Source organism: Centruroides vittatus, unplaced genomic scaffold, assembly GCF_030686945.1.
Source record: "Centruroides vittatus isolate TY-2023 unplaced genomic scaffold, ASM3068694v2 contig_150, whole genome shotgun sequence".
Classification (NCBI taxonomy): Eukaryota; Metazoa; Arthropoda; class Arachnida; order Scorpiones; family Buthidae; genus Centruroides; species Centruroides vittatus.
The window spans coordinates 888,834-911,528 of record NW_027120928.1 but is presented as its reverse complement, the minus strand read 5'-3'; the positions used below and the strand labels follow the sequence as shown (position 1 = coordinate 911,528).

Here is a 22,695-nt window from a genome sequence, read left to right as displayed (position 1 = left end):
TTTTTTTAAAAAATATATTAAAATATACGTATTATACTCTGTAACACTACTAAACTAGAGCCTTGTACCCCGTTCGTACCGAGCATTTAAATCTAGATTGTGAGCAAGGTCGGGGACTATGTCTTGGCGCGATCTCTCTCTCGACCGTTTCAATCTCGACCGAAACGAGGTTTAATCGCGATCGATTGGAGTTCTCGAAACTAGATCCACTGAGATCCACCATCATCCCATAAGAGAGATCCCACAATCCCACGCGCGCGAGATAATACACGATGGCTATGGAACACGTGTCGGGCTATGGACAGCAAAATAAAAAGGATATTGTATTTCGAGAGATGATAACATTTGTCTATTCGCTTGTGCCAACGATAGATCCGACACCTAGCGGTATTAGCGCGAACTACATAATGGCGGCTGCTATGGGTATAAAGTAGTTTGTTAGAATAGAAAGTGTTCATCCTATCTAATATAGGCCATCGTCAGGTTTAATGTTATAAATGTTCCAAAATGGAACGTACCGTTTTAGAATATTTTACATATTTAAAATTTAAAAAAATAATTTAACTTTAAAATAAATTGAAAGAAGTGTGTATATTAAATAAACAAACAAACAGAAAACAGAAAACAAAGCTAAGTAGAAAGAAATGATTTAAAGGTTTTCAAGTGTCATTCTTTTATCTATTATATATTTCCACGCTGTTGGAAGCGCATTAGCATCCATAGCATTTAGGCAACGGTGTTTCATTTTACTTTTATAAATTTCCACCTTTTCCATCTCCAACGCAATGGACGGAGAGTGCACCGTTTAAATGACTTTAGCCTCTTCCCATTTTACAATCGTTCCTTCAGTCTGTGCTATAATTGATAATATTATGTTGTTGTGTCGTTTGTCAATGTTGTATCAAATGCTCTTTTTCTTATAAAAATCGAGAATGATCTATAAAAGAGCACCTAACATCTGTAGCTTGCTACGGAACGATAAAGACAGCGTAAAAAGGAAGGTAAAGCTGGGGTATATAAAATTCCATTTGAAAATCAACAGTTAGGAATCGAAAAAGATTATGTGGGTGTGACTAGAAGAAACCTGGCGGTACGTCTGCGAGAACACACATACAATTTTGACAAAGGACACGACAGTATTAGCAATTATGGCACAAACTGAAGGAGCGATTGTAAAACGGGAAGAGGCTAAAGTCATTTAAACAGTGCACTCTCCATCCATTGCGTTGGAGATGGAAAAGGTGGAAATTTATAAAAGTAAAATGAAACACCGTTGCCTAAATGCTATGGATGCTAATGCGCTTCCAACAGCGTGGAAATATATAATAGATAAAAGAATGACACTTGAAAACCTTTAAATCATTTCTTTCTACTTAGCTTTGTTTTCTGTTTTCTGTTTGTTTGTTTATTTAATATACACACTTCTTTCAATTTATTTTAAAGTTAAATTATTTTTTTAAATTTTAAATATGTAAAATATTCTAAAACAGTACGTTCCATTTTGGAATATTTATAACATGAAACCTGACGATGGCCTATATTAGATAGAGTGAAAACATTTGTATAAAAGAATTTTAAACTCAGTAAAATTAGTTGTGATGAAACTGAAGTGAATTGTTTGCTGAGAAAGAGCTGGATAGATGTGAAGTCATCAGTTTTAGTATTTCCTCTCCTTCTGTAAGACATCTTTTTCGATCGGCCACATATTCTAAAATGTCACAAAGTGTAATCATCGTGACTTAAACAACTACGAAATCAACTAGGATTAATGTCGGATACAAATGCGAATAAAACGTTTTGACTACAGAGAGAAAAGTTATTAAAAAGACAACACACAAGTAACTCTCGTACGTTGTCAAGCATGCTATACCCTTCGTGGCAGCCATTTTGGTCGACTTATACGCCACCTATATTTAGTGGCACAAGCGAATTATCAGCAGTGCCATATGTTCCAAATACACCACTGATTATTAGATATATCGCAAGAAAAGGTATTGTATTTATTTCTAGCCAAAACTTCCATTTCGTTTGTCGGTGATTGTCAGGGAAAAATTTTCTGCTAGCGAACCCTTTGTTAACTATTTCGAATATCACCACTGGGTGCGACTATGCAGATGCGAGCGAGTGAGAATATGTGGCGAGAAGAGGCGAGACGCGATAAATATCAAAACCTGTTGGATATGTGCCAGAACCAGAAATTCGCTCTCGCCAGAGTTATTTCTTGGTTCTCGCTTGTGCATGGTTTTCTTTTGCGAAAACTAAACCGCTCGCAACCTCTCGCTCGCTCTAAATTCGCTTCTGCATAGTCGCACTCTAACGGCTTCCGAGCTTTAGTGGTAACGGATATACTGATGGCAACTTAGCGCATGCGCAGTTGGTCAATTCTCCGTATCCCTACCGTAAAAGTTTGATCGATCCAAACTTTTCTTACGGAATGCGGTACGGCCATACGGATACGATACGGAGTTTATAACTCGGCCCTTAGATCCACAGATCATCCCCCTCCGGCACTTCCCAATTATCTCCCAGGCCACAAAGGGTTCAACTTAATTACTCTCAAGTATAGTAAAATTACTTCGGGATGAAGGGATTGTTTATTTTAGGGGGAAAATTATCCTCAGTATTCACTAAGTGCAATCTTTCGTCGTGCCAACTATATACAGTACTCACCACTGAACTTAGACCAGGCCGCAGTTAACGTGTTATCCAATAAATAGGTTTTTTTTTTTAAAAAAAGAACCTAAGTAGCTTCGATTCATCGAATGTTTTTTATACTGTAATTTAAAACAAATAAACAGTAATGAATCTTTATTTTTGCTAAATATCAACTTGATATCTTGGAAGTTTTACAAAATTGAGCCAGTCAAAGTTGAGTCACAAGCATCAAAAACCATACACCGCTGCATCACCCCCATCAATGAACATACACCAGCCGATAATTTGCATTTAAATAATGTAACAATTGCACTATTTCTGAAACAACTGATTACTTTAGCCTGCAGTAATCCTTTGAATGACATATAAGGTACAGTACCTTTTTAGTTTTATTTACAAACTTTTCCATTTTGTCTACAATAGCCAGCGGAAAAGCTGTTTAACAATGATAGCATTCCTTAAATCTTCTGAAAGTCGTGGCATGTCAGATCTATTAGAAAAGAGCTGATGCTAAGCGAGACAACAGTCCACCAGATTGTTTATACACTAACCACGACCATGTTATACCTAACAAATCTGCTGGACATCTATCATCAACTTTTGAAGTTTTTCGCTGGAGTTTTAAAAGAATCGTAAAAAACAACCGCCGTGCCACAGCTATTGAATGTAACTATAATATGAAATGATACAACTGGAAAGAACGTATCTAATTCGACAACACGCGGGAGACTGCAAGAAATGCATTTCCAGTGCTATGCAGCGCGTGAAAAACCTTTGCTAACAACACATCGAAAGAAGAAATGGGTACAGTAAGCCAAAGAACATCTTTCCTAGTCTCGACAAAAGTGGCACGAAATTCTGTGGTCTGATAAATCAAACTTTGAATTATCAGCAACGGACAAAAGCAAACGTGTCATTCGATCTGCCAACGAAGCTAATGATCCATCGTTGTTAAACTGCTCAGTGAAGTTTCCTGCCAGCGTCATTGTTTCGAGGGAGTACGAGTGCCAGTAGTATGGGTCAGTTGACATTTGTTGATGGAACACTCACTTCAGAGCAATACATTAACATTCTACAACAGAGTGTACTTCCGTCCATAGCAAATCTATATTCAAATAGAACCTTCATTTTCCAGCAGGATGGGGCCGCATACGATACGAGCGGAAAAACAAAATAGTGGCTGACAGAAAAGAACTTAGTTCTTCCTTGGCCATCCAACAGCCCAGATCTTTCACCAATTGAGAATGTATGAAACATTATGAAGAGACGTCTGCGAAAAACATGCCCTGGGACAGTTGAAGGACTAAAAGCTTCCATCCTATCTGGAATTCCATAACGACAAATGAATGCGAACACCTAGTCAACAGCATGCCGAAACGTATGGAAGGTGTTTTGACCGCAAAGGTGATGCAACAAAATGTAAAACGCGCAGTGGTCTATGTTTATTGCATGGGTGACGCGGCGGTCTGTCTTTTTTTTTTTTTTTATGCCTGTGACTCAAGTTTGACTGGCTCAGTCGTGTTAAAACTGCAAGATATCAAGTTGATATTTAGCAAAAATAAAGATTAATTACCGTAGATTTGTTTTAAATTATGAAAAACATTCGTGCAATGAATCGAAGCTACTTTTTTTTAAAACCTATTTATTGGATGACACGTTAACTGAGGCCTGGTCTAAGTTCAGTGGTGACTACTGTAGTATATTAGTTTGTGAATTGTAATTTAAATTACATAAAGTGAAGTCCTTGAATTCGGTGAATCCAAAAATAACGTATCATCAGAAACTAAATCTATAAGGAGCAAGATCTAGCTTTATTGCTATTCCTCGCATGTATTTTCATTTTTAACAGTCCTGTGGGTACTAGGCTGATTTTTCCATATCCGTAATGGGTTTGGTCAGGCCCACAACTGTGTGACAGTGGTGATGGATGGGACTCAACCTTTCCAGGATAAATCGCCCGTGAAAAACTTCTGGAAAGTCATTTGCCCGGATTCGACCCAAAGTGCCTCAAAAGCAGGATGATGCGTTAACAGTAACGACCACGGAACGTCGAGTAATGATTGCTATATCTACTTAATTTTTTTAAAATAAATTGGTTCACATTAATTTCCAGTATACAAATTCACAATTGTTTTAACTATGCATAGAGGACCCATCGAGATTTCAGTCAAACCTACAATGCGGCCAGACTAATGAAGAGCGAGACATCATCCCACATGAAAATGTGAGTGAACTCCAATTCCAGTTTCTCTTCACGGTCGGATATCCGTGGCGGTAGATTCAAATCGTGTCTCAGAGTGGCAAGTGTGTGAAACCAACAATTTTTCAGAGCATTCTTTTTCAAATGTGTCGGGACCCGACTGCACTCGTGAAAGTCACAAAAAACATTCATCATTCTTCGATATCTGCAGCTTGTGGTGACAACAAATCTTGATAGCATCCAATGTTTCCCCAAAACAAGTTTAGATATTAAAGGTCATGAATTTTTATGGTGAAATCCTCTTTTACGTGTCTGGTGTCAAATCAAATTTGTTTAATATTAATTTTGCATTCAAACAGAAAAACATTTCAACTTTAGAGAACGGTTTTTACGAAAGACGCGTGGTATTTACGCAAAAAAGGAATTTATAATGCACAACGTTTTACGTCATCGTTTTCTATTTTTTAAGTGGCTGAGACGAGTTTTGGAATAAACGCAGTTTGAAATGACACTCGCTTAATTTTCTACATTAAATTTTTATGCTATAAGCCTGTTTTTGAACAATAAAAGCATTTTATGATAGTTCTTTACACTTGGAATCAGATAAAACATTACAAAAATTTTAAAAAGTGGCTAAGAGGAAGCTTGGAACGACTGACCAGCACCTAGTTGTTCGCATCCTCACACGTAAGATTCATTTGGTCTCTGATCTGGAAAAGTTATTGAAATAACGTGGCTCAGTTAGGAAAGCTTTCGCCAATGATTTTTCTTTTAGGTATCAGGCGATTCCTGAAAAGCCATCTGACGTTGAGACAATGGAAATTGTTCAAAACAGCAGCTACATCAGCGATCTCGTGCTGTGGGTGGGAATGACAAAGGGAAAAATGATTGTGAAATCAAAAGGAGAAAGACTGGAAATTGATTCCAGTTTTTTGCCAAGCAAACTATACAACTCCAAATAAGGTATTCTGGCAGACCATACATTTGTAGGTGATGGTGGAATATGAATTGCTCAATAAAGAGTGCAACTGTGGAACTCCTCGCAAGAAAATCATCATTAAAATACTCTTTTCCATCAGTTAATAGTTTCCTAAACCCAGTGGATAACAAGTGACTGGCACAGGCTGTGTACATTTGGAATAGAAAATGGTTTCACCACGGCAAAGTCAGAAAAGCAAACAAATCATTTAAATCTGACAAAACGGAAGATAGTAACGAAATCAACTTAAAATGTTAAAAATCTTAAATGATGGAACACGAGTTATCTGGTTATTCGAGTTAACCGGGATAGCTTGGGTTTCCGAGACGTCAAAACAATGGTAGACGTGGGTTATAATATATATGTTTGAGAGGAAAATCCTCTGTCGGACATTCTCGGCATAGACTTTTCCACGTAAACCGAGCAAAGTGCTTAGAACGGATATGTAAAGTTAAGGCTTCGTTGCGGGACGAACGGTGCGGTTTTTGCCCTAGCAAAACCACAATGGACCAAATCCACGTTCTCCGACTAATCTAAGAAATAATTGTAAAAGCCCTACTGTCCTTTCATTCTAATATTATTGTTAATTGTCTACTTGGACTTTACTTATTAATAGGACTTTATACTGGTGTTTAAGGATTGGCACAATAATGAGAATATTAATTACTACTACAGGTGATATAATAAAGAAATTTTGTTCTTTCCTGAACTAACTCTCATTACTGTGCCAATCCTTAAACACCAGTATAAAGTCCTATTAGTAAGTAAATTCCAAGTAGACAATTAACAATAATCTAAGAAATAATGGGAATATGCAAAAATGGCTAAACTTGTTTCAAAAATTTTGAGAAGACTTTATATATATAGAAAATGTAGGAATTTGAAATTAATGGCTAGGCTTTTAGCAGCCATTAAGTCTCTATGCTCAGAAGTATGTTCATATAAATGGCATGAGGTCAAAATCATTCAGTGTGCTTCTTGGACTGTCACCCCTGCTGTTCCTTTTTGCATGGACTAGCCCGATACTGTTCATTTCGGCTCGTGCATTCTTGGAGACTAAGTCAACTGCTATTTGCCGACGGCCTGCTTCTGCTCGGTCACTTGCAGAGCAATCTTTGGGATGCATCACGGTCTCGTGTTTGAGAATCGTAGAAAATTATAAAACACGGTTTTGGAAAATCGAGAAATAAATAATCGTCGATTCTGGCGAAACCGTGTTGTATACAGTAAGAACAGTACGTCGAAAAAAACTACAAATTTGTTAATATTGTAAAATTTATATACATTTTGTAATTATTATTTCAGAAATAAATTATGTATGTTTTATTAGAATATTTTAGCAAATTTATCATAAACCTGCACTGATCTGTTTAAAAATTTTACTTTTTATAAAGCTATTAATGAAAAGTTTGAAATATAATTATTGTAAAAGCAGACTTGAAAATTTTAAATATGAAAACTCAAACTGATTTGTAAATAAGTTTTCTTAGTAACAAACTTTAAAAATTTTTATTATAAAAATAAAAATCACTACGACAAAGAAAAAAGTTCATAAGCAGAAAATTATTCTAATTTTAACAAATTCTAATAATTATAAAAAAACTTTTATAAGTTTTAATTCATTACCTTTATATATACATTATTTATAATCATGCTTTTTCTTTAAGCTTCTATCAATTTGGAAAGTTATATTCAAATAAATAGTTTCGTAAGACCTAGAAAACTTCAAAAATTTAATTTAAAAATTACATTTATTACTCTTTATATCAATATCAAAATATTTGCAATATATAAATGGTAAATAATAAATATGTTGCAATCTTTGTTACCAATTTTTTGACAAATGTTTTGAAAATTAATATATAAATGACTAATGTGTATTTATATACATCGATTGCTTAAAAACAAAAATTATATTTGGGTAAAAAAAATAGTCTTTATTTTTATTACAACTTGACGACGAATTAAAATATGACAAACTTTCTTGATTTTTTCCCCTACTTTCTGGCATTCTTTCTAAAATGAACACATTTATTCAATTTAAATCTTAAAAAATTACTATAAAACTTTAAAATAAATTAAAGCATTTAAAAAAATAAAATCAAATTTTAGATTTAAAAAATCATTCATTTCACACATTTAATTCAATTCTTTAGGAGAAAATTATTTTAAAATGTATTACTTCAGTTAATAATTACCTTTGAAAGTATTTTTAATTTTGTTACATTATTATTATTAAGAGATTAAATATAAATTTTTTCTCGTTAAAATTAAAACTTTTTACTGTTTAATTTAGAAATATTAAATTACTGCATTTATGTTATAAATAAAAAGCAAGTCGTAGAACTGGGAACAAACTTTATTGCCATGAACAGAATGTTTTAAGTACATTCGTGAAGTAATGCTTTAACAGTATACTGTTTGACATTTTTTGTTCGGAAGCATTTTTCAAAACCTGCCACATTTATGATTTATACAACAAAGATGAGGATGTCTTGAAATTTTAATGTTTTTTTACACATTTGTATTATGGACGGCAATTCGAGTTTTCTTTACGTGAACAAATGATTATACGTACATTGCAACTTTTTTGTGGCAGGCATTAAGTACAAAACATCACAACGGCAAAACTCTAATATGTTAGAGTCTCTGGGCACAACCGATAAGACAAAGAACAACATGGTTCAGAACACATTGCACATGGCATTTTTGCCTTGTCCACGGCTGATAAAATACCATGTCTTCTCTCTACATCTTTAAATCAGATCTATTTGTTGGCAAAAGTAAGTGCCAAACTATCCTAAAAGCCAGCATTTCTAACAATCGTCGATATATATATATATTTATATATAACACAAACAACATGTTCGTGTAACAACATTATTATAGTCACTGTAATAGTTTATGTAGACACACTGAAAAATAGAGTATTCAATTTCATTTTTGACAGAGGTTTAATAATGAAATGAAGCTGGAATGGATATTGACTTACAGTCTAAATATTAATGGAAATTTGGCACTAAAATTTAACCAGGGCACATTGTTAAGTGTGACCAAGCCACTGGTTTTTATCTTAACTAAAAACATGGCACACATCTGCTGTTCAGATAGTGCTAACTTTGTCAGAAAGGCTGGCTTAGAAAAAAAACAGAATTTCCATAACCAAAAGATAGAGTCCAACAAAGAGACTGTCGGAATTTGACATAAAAATAATAATAATAATAATAATAATAATATAATAATAATAATAATAATAATAATATAATATAATAATAATAATAATAATAAGTACAACAAACATTCTAACACTGAGATTCAATAACTGAGAGACATCTAAAAACTGTAATCACTTTGCACCCTGTAGAATGTGAAGGGCATACAACAACAATAATTGGACAAGCAATATTGAGGTTTTACAACTGCAGTTACAAGCCAAATTTTGCATTTTCAAATTTAAGTATTTATTCAATTATGACCACACTTGCACTGCAGCAAAATAAGAATTGTAAATGATTCGTTACTGATTCAAAAGCTACAATCAGTATTATTTGAAATCAATTTAAAATTACATTAAGTACCAAGAGCTGCCCTGACAGAAATACCATCACACCACATTACATGCTTAGTTCTAACCCATAAACACATACAAGATTGCAAAAATCACTCAAGAATTTAAATTACTTTAACTATTGATAGATTTATCAAATACATTTCATTTTGGCATGATGGAATGTTCCAAACAAAAAAAAAACAAATGTAACATTTACTTGTTAAAATGGCAGCTGCCTTATTGCACCAGCATAGATAAATGTTAGTTAAGAATTCTACCCATTTCCAAGTAACAATAATTGGTTAGATTAGAACATCTTTGTTATTTCTATTATCAAGTAGGGAAAAAGTTAAATTATACCCTAAAAAACCACAGAGAAAATGATGACATTACCACAGTTTTTCAGCTGGTAAAGCACACCACTATTCATTTGACCACCTTCTAGTTAGTTGTTTATCTTGGCAACGAAGGGTAGAGAGCACTAACGGCTGCTTTGCGTGGCCAGCTTGGTGTAGCTAAGACACACGAGCATCAGTAGGAATCACAGCGGGTGGGTTAGTAGCCTCAGCTGTCATGTTGGTGTTGGTGGTATGATGAAGGCTGGGGTTAAATATGAACAAGAGAAAAAAGAACTTGTTAGTTTAGTCTGAAACAGAAGCTAGGATTTCAGTTTGTTATTAAAAATGATTAGGTAATATAAGTTAACAAGATTTTAATTATTTCTTTTCTAATAATCCCGAAGAATGCATAAATGCAAAATAAATCACAGCTGTTTTAAAATTAAATACATATATATATATTTATATATTTACCTAAAATTGGTAAATATTTTGGTCAAATTTTTTTCTAGAAAGCATTAGATATCAGCAGCATAGAAAGACACTGACAGAAAAAGCATCCTTTGTAAATTATAGGGCTTTAACCATTATACCTGTTTATGATATTTTTCTTAAAAAGCTTCTGAATTAGTCAACACAACCAACTTTTTTTCCAGCAATTAGCAAATTTTATATTATAAATATCTGGTTGCGTTGCACTTTGCAACTTGAAACTTCTTTGGACTTAACCTGTAGCCTTAAGAGTACAACATTTCAATATTTACAAACTATTATACATTTTCTCAAAAGGCTACTACATATAGATACGTTACATTATTATAATCATTATACATATATATATTATATATGTTTATATAACATATATATATATATGGAGAAAGATGATGATATATTGAGCAACACTTTTTGGCAACTGTTGAGCATGAGAATTTTCTATTTTAAAATTTATAAACCAATGATAGGAAAATTTAGTTTGCAAAACTGAATTATAAGCATTATTATTACTATGAACACTGTTTCAGATGTAAAATGATATTAAATGTATGTGTGAAAAAAGGACATAATATATCAGTAATAATAAAGTTTCTGTATATTTGGCAAGTTTTTAGACCTGTAAATGGCACATAGTATTGTACGGCAGGCTGACCCTTTCCCATTGTATTGCGAAGTATAGAAGATAACTAATATCAAAATAAAAATCAGGCTATTTCATTATTGCAAAATAATTTGAAAATTTGATAAAAACACAATCTATAGTGTAATAGTCAGTCCTTGGCAATTTTTTCCTACATTGTTTTAATAAAAAATATAATAAGACATACACAAAAGATATATATATATATATATCTAATCTTATCTCAAATTAACTCAAGCAAAGACAATTAAGGAAAAAAAAGTGTGTGTAGTGACTACTCAAACAATTATGCAACATGCAACCAACCTTGGTCTACATTATGACAGAGATCCAGCTCTCTGGTAGGGATGTTCTCGTAAATTCAAATGTCTTCTCTGCTTTAGTACAGCACCTAAATATATACAGGAAGGATAGAAAAATTGAATGCAAAACATATCTTTATGCTGATCAAATGACTCGTAAACTAGTCACTTCAATCTTCTTGTTAAAAAAAATTTTTTTTTAATTACTTTTATTCCTACCTATAAAAATAAGAAGTTTACTCATGATCATATTAATTCCTATAATATAGAACTATAAGTATAATCATAAAAGCAATTTTATCAAAATTCTTATTTATTAAATATGGATGCACTGCATGCAATTTATTTTCTTTTGATAGAAGTTTATATTAAGGACTTTTTAAAGCATAATATATTAATTTATTATTAACAAATGGTCCCAAATTAATTGGGATTAGTTATTATTGAAAATTTTGCAAATCATTAATTTTAATATGGCACTCACAAATTACATCATTATTATTCACAGCATAAAGAGAAATAATTCTCCAAGAAATTAATTGCTAAGGACTGACCTGGTCATTCCCACCTGGTCCACTAACAAACACACTATGGAATGAATTCATCAGAAAATAATACAAAGCAATAGTAACTTCAATGACTTAAAACAATGCTAAGAAAATGAAGCCATAGCATTAAGCTGTCTCTCACAGCTCTCTAATGCACCATGAAATATAAGCAAAAATAAAAAAAAATATCAAAACACAACAAAGTTCATGACTGTTCAAATAGGGCCAGCCACCCAAGTCACAAACTGCAGAATATTCTGCAAAATTTCCGGGACACATTTTCACACATTGGCCCCATTTCCCGTTTTTCCATAATGAAATTTCTTAAATATGCACATAATATAATATATATAATCAAAACATTTACACCTCAAATATATTCTATATCGAAATGTCACAATGCTTATGAGGGAATATACCTTGTGACTTACAAATTTAGAAGTCACTCTTAAATAACTTCAAAACTTAATGCTAAAAACAAAACAAAAAACATACCTCTGTAATAGAAATAATGAATGCCCTTTCTCAAAAAGATTATAAATAAATGATGTCCACCCACAATTTTTTTCTTCTAATCTCTGCAGTTTCCAGGAGTGGATTTGACCAGGCAAGTTTTTGTTGCAGAACAGTAAAAAAATAAAATACATAATAAAAATGGCATGAGGTAATCTAATGTCAGAAAAATTATCTGCAACTTTGTACTGCAGAATATAGAACATACATCCCTGAGATAATACAAGACGTGCAAGCAATTACACAGATTTCAGACATGCATTGTATATTGTAACTTTAAAATCAAGACTATTTAACAAAAAGAAAAATAAACTGGTATTCTTTTCAATAAAAAAATTTCAGAGGATATAAATTATTAAATCACATGATTGCCGATTCTAAAGAGATTGGTCGCACCAAGAGATGGCATAAAGCTTTATATTACGGAAAACAATGCATGTTTGTATATTCTTTATGACACACACAAAAATCTAACAGCAACAAATGGACATCCTTGTGGGGAGTCAATTTATGTATCACAGTCCTTTATAAATATATGGGCAATGACATATTGCAACAATGACAATGAATATATAAATTTTTACTGTGATATTTACTAAATGTTTTAATGCAATTTATCAAGCAGATCTGATAATTCTAAACTTGGTCTCAAAGAAAAAAAGTACATATGTATATATATTTATATATAATTCTCATAACTCTACCGTCCAAATAACCCACCAGCTGCAGTATGTTCAGTTGGATATTCAGCCAATAATGGGGATGCTAAGGCAGCATATTGATGATAATCTGCATATGTTGTGTAAAGTAGCCCAGCTTCAGTGGGTGTGATAAGAGGTGGTGGTGCACTTCCATTTAATAAAGCTGCTGTCGTTGGCACTGGTATACGAGGAGATAGTATTAGCGGGGCTCCTAAAGGAGTGGCTTGTGCACGAAGAGGACTCGAAATAGCCATTGGTGGTGCAATAAGACGAGGTGGTTCTGCCTCTAAAAATTAATAAAGCAGTCAATTTGTAATTAAAAATGTTTTTATAATTTTATAATAATAAAAAATAATGTAAAATATTTTAAAGCATAAACATGATAATATTAGGTATGTTTAATTTAAATTTTATTTACATAATTTTATTATATTAATATAAATATTTAAAAATACAATTTTCTAATATTTACAATTTTTAGTATATAAATTCTAAATTGATAAAAAAAATATTAAAAAATCCACACTAAAAATTACAAATTAGAATCTTGGACTATACTCTAATGAAAGTCTAACTAATGAATTTAATAATTCTAATGATATCAAAATTGGATTATTATAAACTTAAATGGATAACTGACAACTTTTAAGTTTGTAAAACTTAATGATTAAAAAAGACTTTACCAATTATTAAGGATCACAAAGATCATTCACAAATCTCATTACTGAAATAACTATCAAAATGAAATATCAAAATTATTTGAAATTTTTTCAGAGGTTAAACAACTATTAGAAGGAAATACAAATATATGAAATGTTAAAAAAAATAAGTAATAATTAATGTGAAATATTTCTCTTATCAAATATCATATTATCTTAGCTATAATTGCAAAATTATTGAAACAATCCAACATCTGATAGATGCTGGTTAATTATTAATCATCGAAATTCCCCGTATAAAAAATTATTTACTTTTTTTATTATAAAAATATTTGTATAATAAAAAAGTTAAATTTACACAAATACTTTTAGTATTCTATATTAAAAAAGGTATAAAATATTTTCTACTAACTTTTATATATTGTTATAATGGATACTGAATCATAAAATTGCAATGTCAAAAAATTTTTTCTAACAGAATACAAATAATACATTACGTTAGAATTTAATTTTACAAAAAAAATTTCATTAAAAAGAAATTAAAATATTCCTGAAGATTTCAGTAAACAAATTACATTTTCTAGATTCAATTTTTCCAATTATGAGCAGCTCAAAAAACAGTTGTCAAATATGTGAATAAAAAATCTTAAAAATTACAGGAGGTCCAGATCATATTAGAACATGAATCATTCAGTCAAGCAGATTGAGTTATTAATTCACAAGATTTATTTTAATTAAAAGAGAATTAAAACCTGAACCATCTTAATATCGTTTAAGTAGCATTTTTTTAAGTCTACAAGAAAAAAGCAGTTATTTAGTATATAAATTTCTTTGTGAACTGCTTAATAAAGTTCCATAATTCAAAAAATATGTTAAACATGCAAATTTTTGCAAAACTTTCAAATACCATCAAGAAATATTTTAATACTTTAATTGGTAATACTTACCAAGAGTCTAAAACTAATAGTTTGAAACTATCAGTGTTTCTTAGAATACAGAAAAATAAAAAGATATCCATCTTACTATTGGTCTGCCTGTGAAACTTTTAAACATTAATTTACATAAAAACAGAAAACAAGAAACCTGTAAGAAAAGACTAATGCCACCAACAAATTTCCACTGATTATTCAATGCTTTTTATTACTGCTTTGTTTTTTCCTATTTTTTTTAAATCTATATTTATATTTTTGTGCCAACTAGAAAACAGTTTTAAAAGTGCAAAATAAAAAATATAGTCAAAAAACTGAAATATGAAAATACAGATATTAAGATTAATCAATCATCACAATTATGCTCTTAGCTTTTACAAATATTTTAATGAGTTATGTAACTGATTAAAATTTTCCTGAAAATTGCAAAACTAATGTTCCATTTTCATTAACTTACTAAATTTTCAAATATAACTAGTAACAGTACTAGAGTAGAGCGTCGTTTATCCGAATCAATTGGGGACTGGGGTTGTTCGGATAACTGATTTTTCGGATAACCGATTATGTACAAAAAATATATTAACCTGTCCGATGTTGAAATTTTTCTCCGTCGCATGTCGCTTCGTGTCGAATTTTCGTCGATTTTAAGCCTAACGAAAATTTTTATAATAATAATCGACGCTATTGTATCGTTAAAAATTATTTCTTTATTTTGTACAGTACAAACAAAATAAATATATTGAAAAATATAAAAACTGTACTTTAGAAGTTAAACTAGTATCAAAAACGTTTGATTCGGCACGACACAGTCTGTCTGGAAAGCTTTCGGTTAACCGGCTTTCGGATAAACGACGCTCTACTGTATATTGTTATAACTTGTTTTCAGCGTGAGCTAGTGTATTTTTATGTACTGTACATACATACATCACAGGCATGACATTCTGTTACTCTTAAACTAACAATAATACTCCTTAATTGTTCTACTAACAACAAGAAACTAAGAGATCTATTTTATAATTTAATTGTATATACATTTAATGAACTATTGAAAATAAATTTGTTAATATAAACAGTGAAGTAAAATGTTTATTAGTAAAAATTTTAATTAATAATTAAATATAAAAATACTTTATTATAATCACTTTCAAATGATAATTTAAGACATTCTAAAACTACTGGCTGTGACTAAAACCAATAGAACTGGCAATTTCATTCGTGTATTTAAAAATTTAGCAGATCTTGATAATAAAAATATAAATTTAACACTGAAAACAATTTGCCTTTTAAACCACCAACATAATGTACAAAATAATTTAGGTTATTAGAAATGATAAATTTAATATTTTAAAATGCAATTTTAAAAACTTCTTTAATATTAAAATCAAAAAATTCTTCTGCATTACTAAAGTAATAGTGAAGCATTTGTTTTTTTTTCCAGATAATACATTAGTCTATTACACAATTGAAATCCAGTTCTTGCTGTTTTATGTAGCACCCCATATATATATATATATATATATATATATTTAGTATTATAGATTTTATATCTATTTAAATGATACATACTGCTGCTATCTCTATAAGTTCCATTTATAATGGCCAATTCCATTAGCTGCCTCTTTTTTAATTCATCTTCCCCTTCAGTCTACAAATTCAGAATTTATATATTAATTTAGCAATTTGTAAGCATGCAATTTCATTTTAATATCCTACCTATCATATATTATATTACGTTAAATTACATATTGATTAAGTAAATGTCTCTTCAATCCGAAAAATTCTTCGGTAGACTACCTCACGGCCAATTCAGGCTATAAAACTCCATCGTTTTTTACAGATGCATTTCGAGCTAGGCTACCTTTCTATCTCCTCTTCAGTGCTATAAATTTCAATTATTAAATTGACAAAAAACAACGCGAGTAGATAATGCTTACAAAACAATAAAAACACATTTCATAATACCCTAAGAATCTCCACAGGTTTCACAATGGCTTATTTTTCACACTTACATGGTACTTCTAGTTCCATTAACAATATTTTCATAATCTTAAAAATTACTTTAAGGACATATATCGTGTTACATCAAAAAAATGTTCACCATGCTACACAAGTAATTATAATTTTTTCGATGTAACACAATATACGCCCTTAAAGTAATTTTAAAATTATGAAAATATTGTAAATGGAACTAGAAGTACCATGTAGGTGTGAAAAATAAGCCATTGTGAAACCTGTGGAGATTCTTAGGGTATTATGAAATGTGTTTTTATTGTTTTGTAAGCATTATCTACTCGCGTTGTTTTTTGTCAATTTAATAATTGAAATTTATAGCACTGAAGAGGAGATAGAAAGGTAGCCTAGCTCGAAATGCATCTGTAAAAAACGATGGAGTTTTATAGCCTGAATTGGCCGTGAGGTAGTCTACCGAAGAATTTTTCGGATTGAAGAGACATTTAATAGATAAAACAGCTACTATTAGAAAAATTCATTTAAATTATATACAGTCAAACCTATTTTTTATGCGGTCTTTTTTTGTGCGATTTTTTATTTGTGCGGTATAGTTGGCAACTAGTCTAGTGCGATTCGTCATGTCTCACGTTGACTTATTATAGCTAAATAAAATTATTATAGCATAAATGCACTTATTATAGTAATATTATTGCATGAATATGCGAAAAATGAAATAATTTACTTTTTAAGTCAACAAAACACCACCTGGACAAAAATATGTAAAACAGACGATAGACCAGACGATGCAGTCAAGTTGACATCTGTTGTCAATAAATTCTATTTCGTACGGTTTTGAGTTATTTTCTATGTGAGACTTTTTTTATGCGGTCCCTGTTGACCGCATAAAAAAATATTTTTTTAATTGTGTTGCGAAAACTATTTTTTACAGCCATTCGTGAAGTTTCGTGCAATTTTTTTATGCGTTTTTTTAATGCGGTCCCTAACCACTGCATAAAAACAGGTTTGACTGTACTTAAAAGTCAAAAATCATAATTTTCAAATATCAAACAAACAGCCAAATTTCTTTACTGGGCTATTAAGGCTAAATAATTACTAAGTAATTTGGTAGGAGATAATAAGAGATGGCATCTTAACTGCCTAAGCTGAGTAATTATAAATAAATTTTCTTCCAGAATATTCTAAAAATTTAAGTAAAAATTGGCTCATAGCAAGACTCAAACCCACAATTCAACTCCTGCTTACAATGTAGATGTGATAAGCAGGAGTTGAGTTGTGGTTTAGAGTCCTAATTGATCTTTTCTTCTAGAATATAAATAAATTTACTTTTAGAATAATAAGCCTAACTGCCTACCTCCTACTAAATTACTTAATTATTTAACCTTAATAACCTGGTAAAGAAATTCGACTGTTCGTTTAATATACGACAACGTCAAAATATGTACATAAATTACATTCTATTTGTTTGAAAAATTTGGTAACAAGAATGCAAATATTTCATACATATACATAATTACTGATATTGAAAGAATTTATTTTATACATAATTTTTGGAGAAAAAATTAATATTTACTTGTTAACTCACTTCTATAAGCTATTAAAAAGAATTACTTTAATGTAAGAGTTTAAAAACAAAATTATTATATATGGTGACTAAATATGTAATTAGCAATTTTCCTATTGAAAACAACAACATTAGATTATTAAAGATTATAACATCTTTAAAATTGAATTTATATCTTTATTGAACTGATTAAATGAAAGTCTGATAATTTAAAATGAAAGAAGGGGAAAAAAATCTAAATTACTACAATTTGCTAAATTACAAAAACAAACAAAAAGTAAATAAACACCATCTTTAACCATCCAGCAAATTATTTAATAAATAAAAATGTTTTCAACCGTTTTAAACGGTCTTCTTCAATGTAGATGCAGCGTTTGGAGAAAAGGATCAAAGAACACAAATACTTAGTTAGTAGAAACACGGACACTACGGTTTTAGCATCATTCGCCGAACAACAAGAAATTAACGTATTGTGGGATCAGGCTTCCATTATCAGAGCTAAGATCAAAAAACATACGATCAGGCACCGAGAGAAACTAGAGATATATAAAGCGCAGATGAGAACAGGATGCATTAATCACAGAAATGCAGATACTTTTGTCAACTGCATGGAAATCTTTTTACAGTAACATGCATTAATAACATGTAGTTATCCAGTGTTATTCCTTTTGCGGCCATGTTTTTATTATTATATATTTTTGTTATTTTACCATATGTTATTTTAGTTTATTTATGGATAGTCTTCACATGCATCTTAATTGTATTTAGGCAAGTGCAATTCCTGTTTTTCATATTTAATTCTTTGCATTCTATTTTTAATGTTATTTTGGTTAACTGAAGAAGACTTAAAAATGGTTGAAAATGTTTTTTTGTTAAATAATTTGCTGGAGGGTTAAAGGTGGTGTTTATTTAGTTATTCTAATTCCAGTAGACTTTAGTAGTATTATTTTTGCACAAACAAAAAGGCAACTTTAGTTCATAAATTCAAATTGCTAATTTTTTGGGAAATCTTTCTGGATTCAAAAATGTAATTTGTTTATTACTATCAGATATATCCATTATCATCTTAATATTATATGCTATAGCAGAGGTGGGCAAGCAAGAGTTCAGTAAGAGCCAAAATGTAGGTTTTGCAAAATGCATGGGAGCCACAGTCCTGCACTGTGGTGGCGGATAGTATGGTAAGGCAGGGAAGGATACGGCGTGTCCCCCATCCGGGTCGAGAACTTGTTTTAAAAGAATAGATTTGAAATGTCAATTTAATTTATTGCACCAACTTGGAAATAAATTCATAAATATTACATATATAATATAATGTAATATTTATGAATTTATTTATATAGTAATTATATATATTAATTAATACATATTTTCACAAAATTGTGGAAATAAAATTGTAAAAATAATAGTAAAAAGCAGAAATGAACACTTTCGGCTCTTGCCGAAAGTGTTCATTTCTGCTTTTTACTATTAGAGAATTATTACTTATCATAGAGAATTATTATAAAGCATAGAGAATTATTAGAAAGCAATAATATACAACTCAAAAAGAGCCGCACTTGCCCACGTCTGTACTATAGAATACAATCAAATTAGTAATACAGAAAGCCGTGCACTTCAATATGTTGCAATGAAATATTTTAAAAGTCATTAAATCACCAATTTCAAATTTTAACAGATTAAAAAAACTCTCCTTCAAAGATTAATAGTTCCAATCTGCTAGCAGAATTTTCTTCTTTACATTTTTGATGACAATGTATACTTCAATAAGTACATTCTTAGTGCAATTATTAGCTTTTATGTGAAGATTTCAATTATATTTGGACATATATCATAGTACTCACAAAATTTTACGTAATTAAAATGAACTTACAACTGGTATAAGAAGTTTTTTAATTTCTTCAACAGCTCTCTGTAATTTCACAGCTGATCGATTTGCTGTATCTTCAACAGTGATCAAAACATGTAATTCATCATTTAAATGTTCCCAGTTAGGTTTTCCTCTGTTTTGTTCTTCCTTTTACATAAAAAAAAAAAAAAGCATTTCTAAACAATTAGTAATTCATAAATAAGTATTTAAAAATTTATTCCTATTATATTATATAAAACTGAAAATACAATTACCATATGATTATATTTTACTATTACTTACAGATTACATTTCCAAATGCTGCATATAAAGCATAGAGAATTATTAGAAAGCAATAATATACATTATCATCTTTACATTATTGTCTTTAAATACATAATTTAAATTTTAAATTTAAAATAAAAAATTATTAATTCCAGAACTCTTCTAGATAAACATTCTTGCTAATTCTTTTTGTAGATTTGGTATCTCGAGCACAGGGCCATCAAGAGGGGGAGTGGGATTTTTTCCCCGGCCCAGAGAGAACTTAGGGCCTGTAATGGTTTAACCTCTATAAATTAATGTTATTTTTAGTAACAAAAATAAAATCTGAGACCACTATTTATTAATAAAAGAAACATGCTATGTATTTCATCTGTTAGAAAATGGTCTGCTCTACCCCAAACCTCATCCATGCTTTAGACAGCCTGCTTAAGCATTAAATATATTCTTTACAGTATGTTCTATGCTAAATGCATTCTAAATTTATTTAATATGCAAATCTAAAATTTATCATCATTAACAGTAGTAATGAATTTGTTCTAAATGTGGCAGATAATGCTTAAATATCTTCAAATTTATTACCATAATACATCAAATATAGAGTAGTTTAAAACAAAACAGAAAAAAATCTGTTCATAGAGAGAGAGAAAGTGTAAAATTAAATTATTTTTGTTTTACAAGCACAACAATTTTTAAAATCACAAGTTTTTAACTTGTCATAATGACAATGTTGGCTCCCCGAAACAAGCAATATATTGAAACAAACATTTTTGAACAAAATCTGGTCATTTTCAGCTTGAAATCTTGCAACAGTTTAGAATAATGCAGTATAGATTACACTCAAACCTGTTTTTGTGTAGTCTTTTTTTGTGCAATTTGTTTTGTGCAATTTTTTTGTGCAGTATACCAATTTGATTGAAATTCATATACCACACAAAACAAATCACACAAATAAAAAATTGCACAAAAAAAGACCACACAAAAACAGGTTTGAGTGTACATACACTAGAACAAAATTAAATATTCAAAATTAACACATAACAGAATTGAATTTTTATATAATATTAAAAAGAAAAACAAAAGAATATATGAAATAAATCAAAATTAAAAAATTAGCTAAAAATATGAAGAAAAAAAAATTTTTTGTACTAGTTTAAGATCAAACAATTATAAATTTGATAGATAGCAAAATTTACCTGTCTTGTGCAGAAAGAAGAAACATCAACAGTTCTCCAACCATATCCACCCATTGCCAAATTCATATACATCCTTATATTAAAAATATAATAAGGCTGATCAAAACAGATGTAAAACTGCTGTAAAATTCTTAAGGTATCAACTATCCTGAATTAACATTGATTTTTTTCCATAATATTTTTGTCCTCTGTCAAGTATGGCCAATATAGTGAAGGAGGTGGCATTGGTTTTTAATCGCCTTAGAAACAATGTAATGTTCTTTAATTCTCCTAGGAGATTTATATTAATAAAAATGAACAACCACATGTTGGAGTTTACTAAAGAAAAACATACCTCAGAAACCTTTAACATACAAGTCAACATCACCTAAATTATCTATTCTAGCTTTATCTGAATGTAAGATCATAAGATCTACATAATCATGGAATTTAATAATAATATCCTCTGGCATGCCTTTAATTATAGATCTTGGTTATTGACAACAATGTTGCCAATATCCTATCAAATCTTTTACTACTAGTTTTTACTACAATGTATTTTAAGTTTTAACTAGATCATGAATAGTATTTCTAGAGAAACCATGCTCATTAGCTATTTATCAGATTCTATTTAGTTCTCTCTCTCTATTGATATGTAAAACAAGAAGACACAAACAAGCAGACAAGCAGCAGCAAATTTGTAATAAATCATATGTTTTCCAGTGTATGTATGATAGTATAAAAAAGTAAGGTCTTTGATATACCTTAGTACCATAAACATTAGCTAATTTGAAAATAATATATATAAATAATTTATAAATACAGTGTTCTAAATTTAACCTAATACTTATTACCTTGTTCTTAATGTCATCTATAAAACCATTGATATACTATGCATCATTTCACATTATACAAATATCAAACAATCATTAAGATGTGTATACAAGTTTTTTTTATTTGTGCCTTAACCCACAACTATTTCAGTTACAACACCTGTTTATGAGAAGCCCATTGTTATCACACAAAGACAAATGTTTGATAAAATTGCCATTCCATCAGAAAGATTGTGTACAATAATATCAAAGTACTCAAGTGCATGAGTAACCCCTAGCATTTTTGACATATTACATTATATGTAGAAGGTAATGTTGCATTAGCTTCTACATATAATGTAATATGTCAATCTTAATATAATTAAATCTTCAATATAAATAGAAGAAACTATGTTAACATAGTTACATATTGTTAATACATTGCTGTTTGTGGGAATTATCCCAGTCAATAGAATTTGTAACATTTATAGAGCTGGTAATAGTATAAGGAGTCCTATGTAAAACCTTTTTCAAAT

General features: G+C 30.3%; 1 protein-coding gene across 3 annotated transcripts in view; it reads right to left on the bottom strand.

Annotated features, from left to right (window-relative positions):
* Window positions 1-7,774: 7,774 nt before the first annotated feature.
* The window catches only part of how (protein held out wings), a 60,230-nt gene continuing 45,309 nt past the window's right edge, over window positions 7,775-22,695 (bottom strand). Inside the window, exons 4-8 of one of the 3 annotated variants that reach the window (XR_010879682.1) lie at window positions 19,915-20,058; window positions 16,076-16,154; window positions 12,941-13,207; window positions 9,778-11,248; window positions 7,775-7,850 (exon numbers count right to left, since the gene is read on the bottom strand). Coding sequence is in view for 2 of the 3 variants with exons in the window: in XM_067262627.1 (XP_067118728.1) it covers window positions 11,175-11,248; window positions 12,941-13,207; window positions 16,076-16,154; window positions 19,915-20,058 (564 nt within the window). In the remaining variant the exon portion in view is untranslated. Of the gene's footprint in view, window positions 7,851-8,175; window positions 11,249-12,940; window positions 13,208-16,075; window positions 16,155-19,914; window positions 20,059-22,695 lie in introns of those variants that run through there. The other 2 variants (XM_067262627.1, XM_067262626.1) reach the window with 2 other exon arrangements.